Consider the following 18,285-nt stretch of genomic DNA (forward strand, 5'->3'; position numbering starts at 1 on the left):
CCATTCATTCCAGTGATAATTCACTGGATGTGACACTTGAGTGCTTTCCCTCAACACTTCGGGTCACCATGCTCCCGCCTTGGACACCAAGCTGACTCATTCTTCCAAGAAGTATTTCCGTTCGCTTCACCATGTTTTGCATTAAAGAGTCTAAGGGAGTATTTTCACAATCGATCCCATCCAGCTCTCTGAGCCCTTCAGTGTGAGGTCTGAGATCTTCTCTAATTTTCTAATTTTTAAAAACTGCCTATTTGAACATTCGCCAGTCCTCGCTTCCCACCTCTTCCCACTTGGACCACCCCCCCACCCCCCACGTGGATGCCAACACTCGAATTCTCTGTTTCATCCTTTTCTGAGCCTGAGGGGAGACGTCTTCAAGCTGACCCTGCAGCCCGGCTTCGGCGCGTGTCCGTAACCGCCCGCCCGCCCGCCTCGCTGATACTTCTCCTTTTGCAACCTCCATGCCGTGTTTCCGGCTGTCTGTCCTTTCTACTTACTGATTCTGGCTTCGTGTCGTTACATCAATCCTTCCCTCTTTGAACTTGGGAGTTTTAGGTTAATGGGCCCAAGAGGACATCCTTGTCGGTCCTTGTTGGTCTGGTGGGCGCGGCACGGTCTCCCCGGGGCGTGGCCCTGTCCCTCCGATGTCGTTTTCCCTGTTACTTGTCTCCTGGACCCGAGAGTCGTGCCGCACGTGAGCACGTGTGCGGCGCGTTCATCCGGACACGCACGTGTGGAGGGATTGGGGGTGCTGCGGTGGGCTCCCACAGACCCGCACGGTCAGCCACACCGGAGGCAGGGCCGGGGAGGGCGGGCGGCAGGGTTGCGCTCTCCCCAGCCCGCTGGGCCGGGACGTCGAAGGTTGGGGACGGGGGGGGTGAGCTGGTGCCTGCTCCCCCGCCTGGGCTCTCGTGTCCCGGCTGCACCCCGCCTCCTTGAGCAGACGGTCCAGAGCGGGCGTCTCCCCCGGTCCCTTCTCTGACCGTGCCGCTCCTGGGCCAAGCCTGCCTGCAGCCCAGGGAGCCAGCCCCAAGGCTTCCGCTCACACTGAGATGGTGGCCGACACGCTGCCCGCCTGAGACCGGACCCAGCACCCCTCTCCGGTGGGCTCCCGCCCCAGATGCCTCCCGCAGTCGCTCCGCCACCGCCCCTCCTCCCAGGCTCGGCCTCCCGCCTGCTCTCGTCACCTCCGTCTCAGCTCGCAACGATGAGGCCCTGACCCCACGGGGCTCCCTGAGTTCTTACCCACAGATCATGTATAACAGAACAGACTGCGGGTCCCATCAGTTCCTTGCTCAGAAGCCCTGGTGACCCGCTCCTGAGTCCAGACCACACACCCCTCCCCCACCCCCCCACCCCCCTCCCCGTGCCGTCCCCCGGGTCTGTCAGAGCCGAACTTGCTCCTGGCCCCGGGCTCAGCTGTCTCTGTCCCGGCCGCTCCGTCCTGTGTAGCCTCCTGCCGTTTCTGGGTGGTGCTGTGGGTTCAGGCCCCCCACGTGCTGTGCCCCTGCTGGAACCTTCTCCCATCTTCCACTCCCCACTTTGTTCCTGTCTCTGCGCAAATGTCACCTCGGAAGCTTATGTTGGCCTCCGCGTCTGAAGGAGGCCCGCCCCAAATTCTTCCCAGTTTAGAAAATGACGTGGTGTTTATAGGCCACAGCAGGTGAGGTTTCCAGGTAAGTAAGGGTCAGGGGCGGCCAGGGTGGTGTCCAGGCTGGTGGGCTGGAGAAGGGGGGTGCTGGCAGTGACAAGGCACGGGGCCAGCAGGTCAGGGTCCCCAGGGACTCAAGCGCATGGGAGGCGAGCCGGACGCTATGTCGTTACTGAGGGGATGCTACTAGGGAGAGAGGAGCCCCCTGACACCGGCCCGGGAAGGTCACATCAGCGAGTGTTTGACAGGGGGTTGGGCACCGATCTCCAAGCCCCCCCGGGTCACTCAATGCGGCTGAGAAACCACGTCCTGGGCAGGGCCTGAACTGTGGGGGTGCCGGGGCACTGAGTCACAAGGTCACAGGAGGCTGCAGGGGCGGCGGGGCGGCAGGGGGGGGGGGTCCCTCAAGCCACGGAAGGATGCCGGCTTGTCTCTCTGAGGGTGGGGGTGGGGCGACTTGGACTCGACTGGGCAGGGACGGACTCCGGGTCCCAGGGACGCCCCTCCCTGCAGTGAGCAGGCCACTCCCTTGCTGAGCACGCTGTACTTTATCTGAGTGTGGAAACAGTACAGAGGGAAGGCCCCCCACCCCCACCTTCTGCCTCCAGGCCCCTCCCGGGACTCGCTTTCCAGGCTGCTCCTGCAGGGTCCAGGGAGGGGCAGGGTCACTCTGGGCAGCACGGGGGCCGTCCTGGCAGGAGAGAGGGTGAACAGTCTGAGGGAGGCGGCAGCCAGCCGGACGGCAGCAGCCCCGCCCACCTGGCACCGAGGACCCAAGCCCCCAGGGTCCCCGTGCCTCCAGCTGGGCCACGAGCCCCGGGCACGAACCTTTCCCCAGGATGCTGCTGCCAGGTGCCCCCGGCCCTGATCCTTTCGCCCACCCGATCCACCCTCCTGCCCTGCTAACCCCTGACTCGGGCCTCCCTGGGCTCTCCTGGCTCCCCCTGACGTGTCTCCAGGTCTGCTGGGCCCCCCAAGGCCCAGGAACCCCCACTCGTGTTCTATCCCAAGCCGCTTCACCAGCTCCTGAGCCATCTGTCCGTGCTGCACCCCCGCCTCCCAGCAGCCCCCCGGGAGCTCCTCCTCCCCGAAGGTGGGGGGCTCACCTGTTCCCCCCAGGGGTCCGGGAGGCTCACTCCCTTTCAGCCGAGGGCTGCTCCTCTGACCAAGGGCTCCGGGCTCACCTGAGCGGAAGGGGGTGTGCTGGAACCGGGGTGCGTATGGTAACGGTCTCCCTTCTCAGGGACCCTGTTCTGACCGAGGGGAGGTGGGCACCCGACCCCAAGCAGGCACGTGTTGTTGGGTCAGTGGCCAAGGTTAACTGAGGGGGGGCCTCGTGACAGCACTTGCAGCCTTGTCCACGAGGCTGGGTACAAAGAAGGGTATTTATGCCAAAGGCAGTGTCTGGGGCACTCTGACGGACCGTGGGGGGCAGGGCTTCCCGCAGGGGAGCCCCTCTCCCCTCCCAACGCCCAGCCCAGGGGGTGAAGCAGGACCCCGCGGTCCTGCCCATGGGGCGGCACCACAGCCCCACCCCATCCAGGCCCACGAGCTCTGTCTCCCCTGATCAGCCTCCCATCCATCTCGGCACCTGAGCCGTGACCGGCGCCACGGCCCCAGTCGGATGGACGAACGCGTGACAAGGTCATTAGACCAAGCCTCCTGCTGCATCAGAGCAAGGAGAGAGAGAGCACGTGGGAAGGACAGGAGGGAGGGGACGGCAGGGCAGGAGGTGGCCCTAATCTTGGGCTTCCCGGTAGGAAGGGAAAGGGGGCCCTCTGAGGACCCCGGGGAAACCAGGCCGCGTCCAGTCCTGCCTTAGCAACCTCTGTGTGGGCTCAGGGGCCCTGCCTCCGCACCCCGGCCCAGGGAGGGTGCAGGGGATGCCGGGGCCACACGGAACTCCCAGCCGGGGACTGGGAGGGAGCTGCAGTTGCCCCCACACCCCCCGCAAGGGGGCCAGTACCTCCGTCCTCAGGGTGGGGGCCGTCTCGTCCTCCTCTTCCAGGGAGCCAGGCCTCACCGTGAGAGCTGGGGTGTCCGAGGGCCTGCAAGATGGGCCTGGGGGCCCTGGCGCTCTCATGGTGGAACTTCAGCACGTGAGCTGGGGATAGGGGTGGAGGGGTGACAGCAGGGCGGGGCGTGGGACAGGGGGACTCCCCGCTCCTTCCCCCGGATTCACTGGGGCATGGCCGAGGAGAAGGGCTGCATCAGGCTAGTGACGGGTGCCCGCGGTCCCTTTCGGCCCGGCTGGGGTGAGACAGAGGCCGCACGGGGGTGGGGGTGGGGGGCTCTGGCACCCTCACGAGGAGGCCGCACCACTCACTCTGGATGGCAGACTCGCAGGCCTGGTTCACGAGCTGGTAGATGGTGGCCAGGGACTGCGGCTCCCCCTGCAGGGCAGATGGGCCATGTGGCCAAGTGCTGTGCCCAGTGGCACAGGGGCGGTGCCTCCCACACACCCCCCAGGAAGCACCTGGACCCTGGACAGGGGCCTCACTCACCTTCTCTCCTCGCTCCCCTTTGGGCCCCGGCAGCCCCTGAAATAGAGGAAGAGGAGAAAAGCGGGTCAGCACAGAGAAGTCAACCCGCCTGGACCCTGTCCCGGGCCGGGTGAGGGCTGCATGCTGGGGGCCGCTGCTCCCGACTCTAGGGAGCTGGCAACGCAGAGTCCCCCGCAGCTGGGACACGGGCCCGGACGCCAGCTGGGCCTGCCCGGGGCCTGCCTTCCTCCACCTCCCAGCTGAGCCCTTGCCTAGCTGTGGGACCAGGCCTGCCCCACACCCTGGGGCCCCCAGGCCCGCCCTGTTCCCTGGCCGGTCCCATCTCGGGCTCCCTCTGCTGCAGATCAGTTCCAAACCCAAGCTCCCAAAGTGGCCCTGACTGGGCGGGAAGGAGGCATTTACCCAAATTTGCTCCCCCGCCTCCCATCTTTGCTGAGTGGCTGGCCGGTAGGTGGGAAGGGGACTTACCGTGAGCCCCACAGGCCCCGGGAGTCCTCTCTGCCCTCCGGAGCCCCTGGCCCCCACCGTGCCCTGGAAGCCCTGCAGGGGTGCAGAGGGTGTGGCCGTGGCCCCCCCCCCCCCCCCCCCCGACCCGGAGGACGTGGGTCCTCCTCCCTCCAGCCTTGGCTCCCTGAGGACTGGGTCCCTGCCCCCTGCAGGCCAGGCCGGGCCTCCTCACCTGCCTCAGAGCTTGTCCAGGCCAGGTACCCAGGGCAGAGGCCCTCCCACCCCACCCCACTTGGCACTGGCCGTCCCGAGTATGACCACTGTCGCCCCCCACCCCAGGGACAGCTCCCCGGCACTGAGCCCAGCACAGACCCCGGAACCACAGGCTGGGGAGGGGAGGTGCCTCTGAGCGAGGCCGCGGAGAAGGAGAAGACGGCCCCGGTCATTTCCCCGCCGCCAGCCTCACGCGTCCACCCTGCCTCGGTCTACCCTGGAGCCCAGGCACTTTCCTGCCACACGGACCGAGGGTGACTGGGGCCATGCTAACGTGGCGTTTCCGACCTGCCCAGCGGAGGTGAGGAAGACCCTCGCTTGGAGCCACCCCTGGGCACTCGCGCGCCCTGCGGAGCCCCACCAGGTAACAGCCCAGGAGAGAGAGGCGTCCCCAGGTCACCTGCGGGGGAAGGGGCTGCAGCCACAGGGCAGGCTCTGACCTGATCGGCCCTAGGAAGTGGGGGGAGCCTCTCAGGAGGACCTACCCTCGGGCCCGGAGGTCCAGGCAGGCCAGCACTCCCCTCCAGACCCCTCATTCCCTGAAGAAAGAGGACAGGGCGGGCTAGGGCAGAGGGCGGCCTGGTGCCCCCACACGCCCCTCCCGCGGTGGCCCACGTCACCCCCACAGACAGAACCCAGCACCCAGGGACCCACACCTCTGAGCGGGGGGCAAGGCCAGCCAAGCTCAGGGCCTGCCCCCGGCCCCTGGCAGTGACCACCCTCCCCTCCCTGCTGGGGAGGCCCCTGCACCCACAGTCTCTATCTGAGATCCACCGCCCCCCCCGCCCCACCCCACCACAGGCTTCTCTCCCACCTTAGGTCCCTGGAGGCCGACCTTCCCGGGAGGGCCCTGGTGACCAGGATGGCCCTAGAAGGAACAGAGACAGCTGGCCAGGCTGAGGCCCCATCCCGGAGACCCAGGTCCCCAGCCCGTGCCCTCCCTGCCCACACACTCAGAGCAGCGTCTGATCCCACTACCTGCAAACCCGGGGCTCCGTGGTCCCCCTTCTCTCCTTTGACCCCTGGCGGACCCTGGAGAGGAAAGGGACTCAGTCTGTCCCAGAGGAGCGGGGGAGGCAGCCGGGGGGAGGGGGAGGGGAGACAGCACCTACCACAGGCCCCTGCACGGTTCGGCCCTGGGTCCCTGGCGACCCCTGCTGACCCCCAGGACCCTCAGGTCCCGTCTGTCCAGGTGGCCCGGGCTCTCCCTGCAGACACAGGCGAGGGAGGGGCTAAGAAGGCCTCCACCCTGCCCTCAGTGGCCCCCCTGGCCCTCCAGCTGACCGTGGCAGCCAGACCCAGCCCTACAGAGACGCCCTCCCCTCACTGCCCACCCCGGGAGGGGTCCTGCTGGGACCTGCTCGACAGCCGGGGACTGACCCCGGCCACTTCTCCGGGTCACAGAGCCAGTGACCCCGTTCTGCCTTCCTGACCGGGAGGGGTACAGAAAGCCCTGTGGCAGAGCCGACCTGGACAGGCCAGTCAGAGCTCTGACGCCCCAGCACTAGGCTCTGTCCTCTCTGGAGTGTGCCACGGGATCCCTAAGGGCCAGGGACAGACTCTCTTTCCACCGTTTGAGATTCCAGGGCAAAATCAATGCTTTCAAAGAATTTTTGTGAATTTAGCATATAAGTGTACCAAACTCCCTAAAGAAAACTGCAGACATTCTCATGTCTGAATATCAATGAGAAAATCCTAAGTAAAACGTCAGCAAACAGAACCCTGCAGCACACGAACGGGTGACAAGTACGCGGTTTAACGGGTACAGGAAGAGTTCAGTGTCAGGAATGCGCTAAAATCATTCGCCAAACTAAGAGCTCCAGGAGAAAGAATTATTTGGCTGTGTCCAGCTGAGGCAGCACCAGATCTTAATATCCACCCTTGATTTTCTAAATCTCCTAATAAATAGGAACACCCAGAGGTGACTGTCACACAACAAAATCTATCTGTCCCCGCGCGAGCTCCACACCAGCGGGGGGCAAACCGGTCACAACGCAGATCACAGACATGTGGCTAACGTCCATAATCTGTCGAGTGCTCCCAAGAATTAATACGAAAAATAACCCAGCGGCAAGGGTTCCAAGGACATTTGTCAAGGGGAAAACTCCAGCAAGTTCCAGCAACTCCCACAGGGTGTTGGAGCTCCTGTAGGAGAACTGCCAACGCACTTCACCTGTCAGGTTGCTCAAGGTCAATGACGTCGCGATTTCTGGGGTCGGGGGTGGGAAACGGGCCCCTCACTGGGGAGGGCACTTTGCTTCTGGCTGTGGGGCCCCACCCTCCGGCCCCACAGGACCCCCCACAACTCACCCTGGGGCCTGGGAAGCCCGGTTCTCCTGGGACTCCGTTCCTTCCGGGGAGGCCCTACCAGGACACAGACCGGGCTGAGCTTCCGCGGCGCCCACCCGAGGGCCCCGCTGCGCTGCCCCCCGGGGACTACAGTCCCCCAGTTCAGGTGGGGGAGGGGAGGGGTCTTCCAGGGCCAGGCCTAGCCCGCCCTCCCCGCCGCCCCCCACCGCCCACAGCTGCCGGGTACACCAGACCAGTTCTGGCGGGTCTCCGTTCAAATTGCGGCCCCTGCCCGGTGCGGTCCGCGGACGGCCAGGCCAGAGCCCTGCGCTTGAGCGACGCTCCCGCCACACGGGCCCCGGAGCCTCGGGGCTGGCAGGGGTGCGGGCCCCGCCCCACGGTGGTGTCCCACAGCCGGAGCACCTGGGACGGAGGCCGCCCACATGGCTGCGACTCACTGCCGGGCCACATCGCACCCACCGGCCACCACCAGCACAGTGCCGCAGACTGACTGGGCCGACTGGCCCCCCCCCCCCGCCCCACAGGGTTGGCTCAGGGGAGGGAAGCGGAGGGAAGGAGAGGCTGGCTGGGAGGGGTCTCACGAGGCAGGGGGGTGGGGCCGCTGGGGGGCTCGTGAGAACATCCCATCTTTGCGCAGGCTGGCTCGGCTGCTCGGCGGTGTGAGTGAGGGGGCAGCGGGCTTTGCCAGGAGCCCAGGTCACCCGGGGAGCCGATGATGGACTCACCGGAGGTCCCTGGGGCCCCGGGGGCCCCGGGGTCTGCGAGGAACAGGCACAAGAGGAAGAGAAGGCAGGGCAGCTCTCTCCATCCTTCTGGGAGGAAGGAGACCCCACTCATTAAGTGGACCCCCACCTGTTCCTGTCTGACCTAGAGCTCGGACAGCCAGACAGCTGGGTTCCAGGACGCCGGGGAGGCTGGGAGTGAGGGGCGGGGAGCTGGTCCCCGGTGCCCTCCCCCCCCCCAACCCCCGCTGCCGGCTGCCCTGCACGGGCCCTCTCCCAGTCCCTCCCAATCCCCAGCATGCCCAAGCCCCGTGTGGGTACAGCGTGAGGAGCCCTGCCCACATCTTCATGGTGCGGAGGCTGCCCGAGTCTCTGGCAGTCCCTCTGGCTTTGCTGGATGAGCCCCTTCCTTCCTGGCCAGCTGTCTACACCCCAACTGCGCCCACAGAGAAGGGAAGTGGCCCCCGAGTACACAGCAGTGGCCACCCCTGCAGCTGGCAGCTTCCTGACGCACTCCAGCCTGCCTTGGCCTCCAGGGTCTCTTGCATTCAGCTGCCCGGGGCTCTGGCTCTGACCAGAGGCCACCTCCTCCAGGAAGGCTGCCCTGCTTTCTCCCGGTGCCGTGCTGGTGCGCCTCCTCTCTACCCCCAGACTCTGCGCCCTTGGCAGGCACTGTCCCACCTACCGACGCAGGGAGCTCGCAGCACATGTCTTCCTCCGCCCAGGAGTCATTGCACACGATCTGCAGCATCTGGAGCTGGAACTATAATGCAAAGCAGGGTCAGCCAGATACGGTTGTGGGCTCTGGGGCGCCCCCTCCAGCCCGGTGCAGCAGGACGAAGCCCATGCTCACCGTGGCTGAACTGCTCCGGGGCCCGCGGGCCTTGGCCAACCGTCCCAGCATGACGAAGCCAGTAACAGGTGGGCTGCCTGCCTCCCCCATGGGCCTCTCAGCCACCTTCCGGCAGTCCACATAGAGCCTGACCTTGGAGCGGCCCACAGCCACATGCACCTGCCAGAGAGACACCACCATGGGTTCCCCCTGCAGCCCCGGCGGGGGTGAGCACCCATCTGTGGCCACAAGGCCAGGCCAGATGGGGAGGAAAGGGCCCATTTACCTGGGGGTCAGGATCCTGACTCCATCCTGGGTCGAATGGGACACCCCCTCACTGGGCCTCAGTTTCCCCTTTGTATAATGGAGCAAACTACACGTGTTGCAGACCCCTCCCAGGGATTCCTGGGACCGGGGAAGGGTTGGGATGCTCTCTGACCCAAACTAAGACATCTGTCATAGAGGGGATCAGAGGGACAGAGGCTTGGACAGGACAAGATGACTTTAGAGGAAAGTGGGAGGGAGTGGGGGGCAGCAGATGGTCTTAGAGGAAGTGCACTTCAGTCTTTCGGGAACCTTCCAGGACCTTGTGGAAGCTTCCAAAGAATATCCTCCTCACTTCGGGCAGGTCAAAGGTGACCTCTTGCAAGGTGGCCCTGGGGTCGTGGTTGAAGTAGGTCAGAGACTTCCTGCCGGCTGCAGGGGAGGGGTGAGGGACATGTGAGACCCCCCAAACAGAACAGGACAGCCCCACGACAGGGCAGCGTGCAAAGTCAAATGCACCCCAAGCCTCGGGGACCCGAGCTACAGACATGGCCCCTGTTTGGGACTCCTGCCTCCCGGTGATGGCGGCCCCGGCCTGGCCTGGAGGCAGGGTTTCTCAGGACCCACAGCCCTGGCCCCACCGCCCTGCCTCTGGGCTGACCATCCAGCAAGACCCCCAGGACGGGCTGGGAGTGCTCGGCCGTCATCTGCCACAGTGCAAAGGTCTCGCGGGGTGTCTCGGGCAGCAGACGCAGGAGGAAGACAACCGTGTGTTCCGGTGGGAGGGCGGCCAGGTGGACGTCACTGTTGGGACACAGGCGGGGGCCGCTGCAGGCCTGGGAGGAGACGGGGTCCCGCCATGCAGAGACTGCAGAGAGGGTTCTGTGACGGCGCTGGGCCCCTCCTGTCTCCAATCCCCAACAGTAACAAGGGGTATACAAGGGACAGAAGTGCCCCTGGGCTGGTGGGGGCTCAACAAGATGGGCCCTGAGGACGCAGCCCACAGCCCCCTGCGCCCTGAGGCCTGGCCGGGATGGAAGGCCCTGCCACAGCCAGTGTTCACGACAATCCTGGGCAGGGTCCGCCAAGACCCCATTCTCCAGGGCCTCTGCATGGATGGAGAGGAGGCAGGTCAAGGAGGTTCAGCAGGAGGGTCTCTGGGCCCGATCCCTGGGGTCAGGAACCCACAGGCAGCCCTGCCCTCAGGAGTCGCTCCCACTGACCTGAGCTTGTTGGGAGGGGAGTGCTCAGAGGGGTTCTGTGCCAGTGCTGGGGCTCCCAGGGCATGCTGAGGGCTGGGGAGGGCAGGGAACAGGGTGTGATCACCCAGTGAAACTGTTCCTAGAGACCTCCAGCCTTGTTCTTTGCCCTTCATTTGCTCTTGGGATAACAAAGAGCCCAAAAGACCCAGCCCTGCCCATTTCTGTGGTTCTTTAAGTAAACTGACCCCAGGGCCTTGGCACAGGCTGTTCCTTCTTCCTGAGTGCGCTTCCTTTCCCCATTGTCTCCCTGCCCTTACTTGTTTGCCACTTTCTTGGGGAGTCTTCCCGATCCCATTACAGGGAGGGACCCTTTCTACTCTTAGGAGCCCAGAGCCCCATTTGTGGCAGCTATCATGTGGGCGGGGGGCACCTGTGCTGGGCGACCTCACCTGGGGTGGATGATCACATCTGGAGTGGGGGCCACCCCAGCAGAAACATCTGCCCCCACCTCTTGGGCTGTGAGCTCCAGAGGGCAGACAAACATGAAGCGCCCAGCGTGAGGGCCCTGGGACAAGGCTGTCATTTGCAGAAAAGGGGTAAATCACAGGAGAGCTGCCCCCACAGTGATTAACAACGGTGGTGGCATCCAGGTAGGGTTTGCTCTGAGAGTCGGAGCGCAAGCCTCGGGCTCGAGCCCCACATTAGAGCTTGGACGGGAGGAAAAGCCAGGCTTCAGCCACCCCCACAAACGTGAAACCCGTATGCCGCCTAAAGGAGAAGTTAACACAGGAACAGATCGGGGCCTGGGTGGCACAGGGAAGCCATGAGTTCAGGGGTGAGGCCGCGGCCGTGCCTGCTGCACCTGCTGTGCCCGCTGGACTGGGGAGAAAGTCCTGAATCTTAGCAGCGTTGGCCGAGTTTTGCAAAATTATCTATTTTGTATTTTTCAAATTTCCATTACAAAGCATACGACTGCGTTGACAATTTACAACATTCTAACTTAAGAAGAGGCTTTGCTGTGTGTGTCACAGTTGCGATTTTGATTCAAGATCTCTCCACAAGCAGGGGAGGGCGGCTGTTAGACGTCAGGAATCACGCGGCCGTTTTCGTGCTCACATAGCAGCCGCTCGCTAAAACCAGGCATCTGCCTGCCTGGAGCCCACACGGGAGGCAGGGCTTCCCAAGGAGACAAATGGGGGCCACTGTGCGGAAGTCTGCAAGTCTGATGGATGCCTGGGCCACACGGAACAGGACCCACTCGTGGCCTCATTCCACCCATGCAAGATTTGTTCAGTTGGAAAACGCTGCTCGCCGGGGTTGGGGGGGGGGGACGTCCGCCTGGTTGGCTCCGGGGGACCGAGCGGCAGGACCTCCCCAGGACCCACCCCCACTGTGCAGCTGCCCCCCATCTCGGGCCGCGGTCTGTCCCCTGTCCTCCCACCTGGCCCGGCGCGTCAGCTGGGCATCCTTGAAGAGTGTGAAGGTCCTGGCGCGGCCGAATGCCGAGGGCTCCATGGCGACGCCGCGGATAGACGCATACTCCTTTTCCACCAGACCAAAGGCCGCCATGAGGTCAAAGCCTGGGACAGGAAGCAACACCAGGGGACGATCAGAGACGAAAGGTGAGGGCCGGAGGGGCAGGACGCAAAGAGAAGGCAGCAGGAGTCAGGGGAGAGGAGGGGAGACGCAAAGACAGGACGCCCATCGACGGGAGGAAGGTGATCAGGGGGCCCACAGGTGGACGCGTACTCGGGGTGCCCGCCCGCTGGCCTCCCCCTCTGGTGCACAGCCCCCGACCTCCCGGCAGAGGCGAGGGTGCACACGGGTGGGTCACACCGCCCGCCCCGGCCCGGCGGGCTCCCAGCGTCTGCACCTTCTGTGATGCTAAGGGCACAAAGTGAAGGGGAAATCTTATTTGCTGCATGCTCAGCGCGGCCACAGGCCTGGGGCAGGAGCGGGAGCAGGACGGAGAAGCCTCAGCTCCCTGCCAGGAGTGGCGCCGCCTCGCAGCTCACGGTGGCCCCCGAGGGACGCTCGGCCCTGGAGACACAGGCCTCCACCGCCCCCGCTCTGCACGTGTGTGCCTGACCACGGGCGGCTCTCACGTCGGCCCCGCGTCTGGGAGCGTCTCAGACCCACGAAGCACTGAAGACGCTGTGTGAGCCCCGTGCTCGGCCCCTCACCCGGCTCGAGTCAGCAGAGAGGCTCGAGGAGGCCACACAGGACCCAGGGCTTCGTCTGCCCTGCCGTGTCCCAGCTGTGACCGTGGACATGCCTCAGCAACCCCGACGGTGAGGCAGGAAGAAAGCTCTGGCCAGCCTCATCCCCACTCTCCCCTGCGCAGGTGAGACTGGGGCCTCCGACGACCACAGGACCTTGTTTCTTGTCACTGCCCCTTTGTGGCGGGTGGGGTCCCAGGCCACCCTCCTCAGACGGTTGTGAGAGGAGGGGGGGACAGGTGGGGGGTGCGGAGGGTCAGCTGTCACACAAGGGCAGGCCTACCTGAGAGGGAGCCATCTGGGCTGAGGGCAGGGCAGGCTGCTGGGAGGCAACAAGGAGTCGGTCAGGGCCAGGCTGGCACGAGGCCCCGCCCCACCTGGGGAGCGCCCTGCCCTGAAGTCCGCAGATGCCCTGGAGATGCTGGTCTTCAGCCTGCGGTCTCCACGCCTCAGGGTAGGATGGACATGATGTCCCGCTCCCTCGGGGACCTCACTTCCACCCCCTGCAAGACAGCACGCACCCAGGGGCGCTCCCACTGGGCACCGAACCCTGAGGGTACTGGCCACCCGATGTGCCCCAGGTGGCAGGGCCAAGGAGACGGACACACCGACCTGGGGACACCTCGACTGGGGGACATGCCAACCTGGGGACAGGCTGACCTGGGGACATGCCGACCTGGGGTCATGCCGACCTGGGGACACCTCGACTGGGGGACATGCCAACCTGGGGTCATGCCAACCTGGGGACACCTCGACCTGGGGACACGCCGACCCGGGGACACACCGGCCAGGTCCTTGGCTGTGCAGGCTTCCTCCGCTGCCAGGGGCACAGTGGGTGCTTAGAAGTTGTTCATGAGCCAGTAAAGGCACCACTGAGTAGGGAGACCCCCATCCCCAGAGGCATTCAAGCCAAAACTAGATGGCCCTACGGGGGGGACACAGAGGGAGACTGGAGTGGCCCAGCTCAGTGGCCTCAGTGGGCCCTCTGCTCTGCAGTGTGTGACCCGGTGTCCTCAGCTGGTCCTGCCTGTGGGTGGCCATCCCCCAGGGCCGACTGAGGCCACATCCCTGTACTCCGTGCGTCGAGGGAGGCCAGCCCGGGCCCCTCGCCTGCCCTGTCTGTGAGGTACAGCCAGCTTGCCCGGGACTCCCGCCGGGCTGGACGGGACTCCCGCCTGGCACCCCCAGACGCAGAGATGGGAGAATTATGAGCCCGTTCCCCAGCTTTGAGCATTGCTGGCAAGGTTCCAACCAGGAGCCCCCAGCCACATCAGCCTGCATGCATTGCATTCACCAGCATGGTCCTAACCCCTGGGTTGGTGTTTGCGCTGTCCAATGGGAACAGGTTCCATGAGAACCCTGATTGCCCTTCTGGTAGTTGGGCAGTGCTCGGCACAGCCTGGGGCAGGACTCCAGTAAGGAGGCCCACGGGTTCTAGGCTCCCAGGGGCCTGGCTGGGTGTGAGGGTCTGGGGCTTGGCTGGGGCCTGGCTGGGTGTGAGGGTCTGGGGCCTGGCTGAGGCCGGGCTGGGTCTGGGGTCTTGGCTGGGGCCTGGCTGGGTGTGAGGGTCAGGGGCCTGGCTGAGGCCTGGCTGGGTCTGGGGTCCTGGCTGGGGCCTGGCTGGGTCTGGGGTCCTGGCTGGGGCCTGGCTGGGTCTGGGGTCCTGGCTGGGGCCTGGCTGGGTCTGGGGTCCTGGCTGGGGCCTGGCTGGGTCTGGGGTCCTGGCTGGGGCCTGGCTGGATGTGAGGGTCTGGGGCCTGGCTGAGGCCTGGCTGGGTCTGGGGTCCTGGCTGAGCCTGGCTGGGTGTGAGGGTCTGGGGCCTGGCTGAGGCCTGGCTGGGTGTGAGGGTCTGGGGCCTGGCTGAGGCCTGGCTGGGTGTGAGGGTCTGGGGCCTGGCTGAGGCCTGGCTGGGTCTGGGGCCTGGCTGGGGCCTGGCTGGGTCTGGGGCCTGGCTGGGTCTGGGGTGCTGGCTGCGGCCTGGCTGGGTCTGGGGTCCTGGCTGGGGCCTGGCTGGGTGTGAGGGTCGGGGGCCTGGCTGAGGCCTGGCTGGGTGTGAGGGTCTGGGGCCTGGCTGAGGCCTGGCTGGGTGTGAGGGTCTGGGGCCTGGCTGAGGCCTGGCTGGGTCTGGGGCCTGGCTGGGGCCTGGCTGTGTCTGGGGCCTGGCTGGGTCTGGGGTGCTGGCTGCGGCCTGGCTGGGTCTGGGGTCCTGGCTGGGGCCTGGCTGGGTGTGAGGGTCGGGGGCCTGGCTGGGGCCTGGGGGTCTTGGCTGGGGCCTGGCTGGGTGTGAGGGTCTGGGACCTGGCTGAGGCCTGGCTGGGTCTGGGGTCTTGGCTGGGCTTGGCTGGGTGTGAGGGTCGGGGGCCTGGCTGAGGCCTGGCTGGGTCTGGGGTCCTGGCTGGGGCCTGGCTGGGTCTGGGGTCCTGGCTGGGGCCTGGCTGGGTCTGGGGTCCTGGCTGGGGCCTAGCTTGGTCTGGGGTCCTGGCTGGGGCCTGGCTGGGTCTGGGGTCCTGACTGGGGCCTGGCTGGGTGTGAGGGTCATGAGCCTGGCTGGGGCCTGGCTGGGTGTGAGGGTCTGGGGCCTGGCTGAGGCCTGGCTGGGTCTGGGGTCCTGGCTGGGCCTGGCTGGGTGTGAGGGTCATGAGCCTGGCTGGGGCCTGGCTGGGTGTGAGGGTCTGGGGCCTGGCTGGGGCCTGGCTGGGTGTGAGGGTCTGGGGCCTGGCTGAGGCCTGGCTGGGTCTGGGGTCCTGGCTGGGCCTGGCTGGGTGTGAGGGTCATGAGCCTGGCTGGGGCCTGGCTGGGTGTGAGGGTCTGGGGCCTGGCTGAGGCCTGGCTGGGTGTGAGGGTCTGGGGCCTGGCTGAGGCCTGGCTGGGTCTGGGGTCCTGGCTGGGCCTGGCTGGGTGTGAGGGTCATGAGCCTGGCTGGGGCCTGGCTGGGTGTGAGGGTCTGGGGCCTGGCTGGGGCCTGGCTGGGTGTGAGGGTCTGGGGCCTGGCTGGGGCCTGGCTGGGTCTGGGGCCTGGCTGGGGCCTAGCTGGGTCTAGGGCCTGGCTGGGTCTGGGGCCTGGCTGGGTCTGGGGTCCTGGCTGGGGCCTGGCTGGGTGTGAGGGTCTGGGGCCTGGCTGCGGCCTGGCTGGGTGTGAGGGTCTGGGGCCTGGCTGGGGCCTGGCTGGGTGTGAGGGTCTGGGGCCTGGCTGAGGCCTGGCTGGGTCTGGGGCCTGGCTGGGGCCTAGCTGGGTCTAGGGCCTGGCTGGGTCTGGGGCCTGGCTGGGTCTGGGGCCTGGCTGGGTCTGGGGTCCTGGCTGGGGCCTGGCTGGGTGTGAGGGTCTGGGGCCTGGCTGAGGCCTGGCTGGGTGTGAGGGTCTGGGGCCTGGCTGGGGCCTGGCTGGGTGTGAGGGTCTGGGACCTGGCTGAGGCCTGGCTGGGTCTGGGGTCCTGGCTGGGGCCTGGCTGGATGTGAGGGTCTGGGGCCTGGCTGAGGCCTGGCTGGGTCTGGGGTCCTGGCTGGGCCTGGCTGGGTGTGAGGGTCATGAGCCTGGCTGGGGCCTGGCTGGGTGTGAGGGTCTGGGGCCTGGCTGGGGCCTGGCTGGGTCTGGGGCCTGGCTGGGGCCTAGCTGGGTCTAGGGCCTGGCTGGGTCTGGGGCCTGGCTGGGTCTGGGGTCCTAGCTGGGGCCTGGCTGGGTCTGGGGTCCTGGCTGGGGCCTGGCTGGGTGTGAGGGTCATGAGCCTGGCTGGGGCCTGGCTGGGTGTGAGGGTCTGGGGCCTGGCTGAGGCCTGGCTGGGTGTGAGGGTCTGGGGCCTGGCTGGGGCCTGGCTGGGTGTGAGGGTTGGGGGCCTGGCTGGGTCTGGGGCCTGGCTGGGTCTGGGGTCCTGGCTGGGGCCTGGCTGGGTGTGAGGGTCTGGGGCCTGGCTGAGGCCTGGCTGGGTGTGAGGGTCTGGGGCCTGGCTGGGGCCTGGCTGGGTGTGAGGGTCTGGGGCCTGGCTGGGGCCTGGCTGGGTCTGGGGCCTGGCTGGGGCCTAGCTGGGTCTAGGGCCTGGCTGGGTCTGGGGCCTGGCTGGGTCTGGGGCCTGGCTGGGTCTGGGGTCCTGGCTGGGGCCTGGCTGGGTGTGAGGGTCTGGGGCCTGGCTGAGGCCTGGCTGGGTGTGAGGGTCTGGGGCCTGGCTGGGGCCTGGCTGGGTGTGAGGGTCTGGGACCTGGCTGAGGCCTGGCTGGGTCTGGGGTCCTGGCTGGGGCCTGGCTGGATGTGAGGGTCTGGGGCCTGGCTGAGGCCTGGCTGGGTCTGGGGTCCTGGCTGGGCCTGGCTGGGTGTGAGGGTCATGAGCCTGGCTGGGGCCTGGCTGGGTGTGAGGGTCTGGGGCCTGGCTGGGGCCTGGCTGGGTCTGGGGCCTGGCTGGGGCCTAGCTGGGTCTAGGGCCCGGCTGGGTCTGGGGCCTGGCTGGGTCTGGGGTCCTAGCTGGGGCCTGGCTGGGTCTGGGGTCCTGGCTGGGGCCTGGCTGGGTGTGAGGGTCATGAGCCTGGCTGGGGCCTGGCTGGGTGTGAGGGTCTGGGGCCTGGCTGAGGCCTGGCTGGGTGTGAGGGTCTGGGGCCTGGCTGGGGCCTGGCTGGGTGTGAGGGTTGGGGGCCTGGCTGGGTCTGGGGCCTGGCTGGGGCCTGGCTGGGTGTGAGGGTCGGGGCCTGGCTGGGGCCTGGCTGGATCTGCGGTCCTGGCTGGGGCCTGGCTGGGTGTGAGGGTCGGGGGCCTGGCTGGGGCCTGGGGGTCTCGGTGCCCACTCACCCGTGTGGCCTATGGCAGACACAGGCCTGCTCTCTCCCGCTCCATAGACCGCGGAGACCAGGACCCTGTACTTGCTGGCCGCCAGCAGGTTGGGGAGCGTCACGTGATTGCTGAGTCCTGGAACAGAGATCTGGGGGGGGGGGGGAGGGCGGGGGGGACACGGTCACCTAAGCCGCCTCCTCTGGAGCGTCTCTGCTCTCGCTTGTCTGCATCCGTCACAGAGGGGCGACCGCCCTCAACACACAGGGCGGCTGTGTCTCCCCCGGGACCCGGGGGCGCTCGATGGGCCGTGGCCTCCCTGCGGGGCCGAGACCCACCGACTTCTCGGGCCCCGAGCCTGAGGCTGGCACGTAGGTGAGCCGGTAGTGGAGGACGTGGCCGCTCGGAGGGGTCCAGCTGACTTGCAGGCTGTCGGGTGACTTGGACGCCAGGGCCAGGTCAGAGGGCGGGCTCCGGTGCGCTGTGAGGCAGGCGCCACCCTGGGGGCTCAGGCCGGGCCTGGAGGGTGGCCGGCATGCCCCGCGGGGGTCTGTCCCTGCTCCCCCCGCCCCCACCCTCCCACCACGTCCTGCGGCGCAGACGGGACCACTGGGCACCGGGTCAGCTCCAGGATAGTCCTGAGCACTCTGTCATACCAGGTAACCCGAAACTTCGGCTGCCCCTGAACACCTGCCTGGAGGGCTCAGGGGGGAACCCGTGGACCCAAGTGGTCAGGCCAGAGGGTTGGGGACTCAGGGAGCTGCCTGTCAATGGCTCTGGAGCTCAAGGCCCTGGGCCCCTGGAGCTGGGAGGGTCCGGGGTCCCTCTGGGCGGTCACCTACGGGGGGTGTAGCGGAGGGACACCGGGTCACTGCGGGCCCCGTCCCTGTAGTAGGCCAGGATGGTGATCTCGTACTCCAAGTGGCTCCGCAGGCCAGGCAGGACTGCCACGTCCCGGTGCCCTGGGACAGAGATCTGTGGAGAGGAGGGACAGGCGTCCGCCCCGCGAAGAGGTGTCCTCTCCCTGGGGCTCGGCTCACAGGCCGCGGGCAGGCAGCCGTCCCCGGGACGAAGCACGAGGGTCTGAGCCCTCCCGGAGCCCGGCTTTGG

The 18,285-nt window shown here is 66.8% G+C and overlaps 1 protein-coding gene across 1 annotated transcript in view; it reads right to left on the minus strand.

Moving 5' to 3' along the window:
- Positions 1-2,182: 2,182 nt before the first annotated feature.
- COL20A1 (collagen type XX alpha 1 chain) overlaps positions 2,183-18,285 on the minus strand; it is a 31,444-nt gene continuing 15,341 nt past the window's right edge. The window contains exons 17-37 of the mRNA XM_042930055.1: positions 18,018-18,150; positions 17,514-17,656; positions 17,197-17,326; positions 12,708-12,743; positions 11,647-11,785; positions 9,665-9,807; positions 9,326-9,435; positions 8,761-8,919; positions 8,593-8,670; positions 7,911-7,997; positions 7,186-7,239; positions 5,988-6,083; positions 5,854-5,907; positions 5,690-5,743; positions 5,361-5,414; positions 4,624-4,695; positions 4,156-4,191; positions 3,978-4,044; positions 3,618-3,755; positions 2,758-2,835; positions 2,183-2,342 (exon numbers count right to left, since the gene is read on the minus strand). Of these exons, the coding sequence (XP_042785989.1) occupies positions 2,317-2,342; positions 2,758-2,835; positions 3,618-3,755; positions 3,978-4,044; positions 4,156-4,191; positions 4,624-4,695; positions 5,361-5,414; positions 5,690-5,743; positions 5,854-5,907; positions 5,988-6,083; positions 7,186-7,239; positions 7,911-7,997; positions 8,593-8,670; positions 8,761-8,919; positions 9,326-9,435; positions 9,665-9,807; positions 11,647-11,785; positions 12,708-12,743; positions 17,197-17,326; positions 17,514-17,656; positions 18,018-18,150 (1,887 nt within the window). The 3' untranslated portion in view covers positions 2,183-2,316. The remainder of the gene's footprint in view (positions 2,343-2,757; positions 2,836-3,617; positions 3,756-3,977; positions 4,045-4,155; positions 4,192-4,623; positions 4,696-5,360; positions 5,415-5,689; positions 5,744-5,853; positions 5,908-5,987; positions 6,084-7,185; positions 7,240-7,910; positions 7,998-8,592; positions 8,671-8,760; positions 8,920-9,325; positions 9,436-9,664; positions 9,808-11,646; positions 11,786-12,707; positions 12,744-17,196; positions 17,327-17,513; positions 17,657-18,017; positions 18,151-18,285) is intronic.

Source organism: Panthera leo, chromosome A3 (genome assembly GCF_018350215.1).
Source record: "Panthera leo isolate Ple1 chromosome A3, P.leo_Ple1_pat1.1, whole genome shotgun sequence".
Lineage (NCBI taxonomy): Eukaryota > Metazoa > Chordata > Mammalia > Carnivora > Felidae > Panthera > Panthera leo.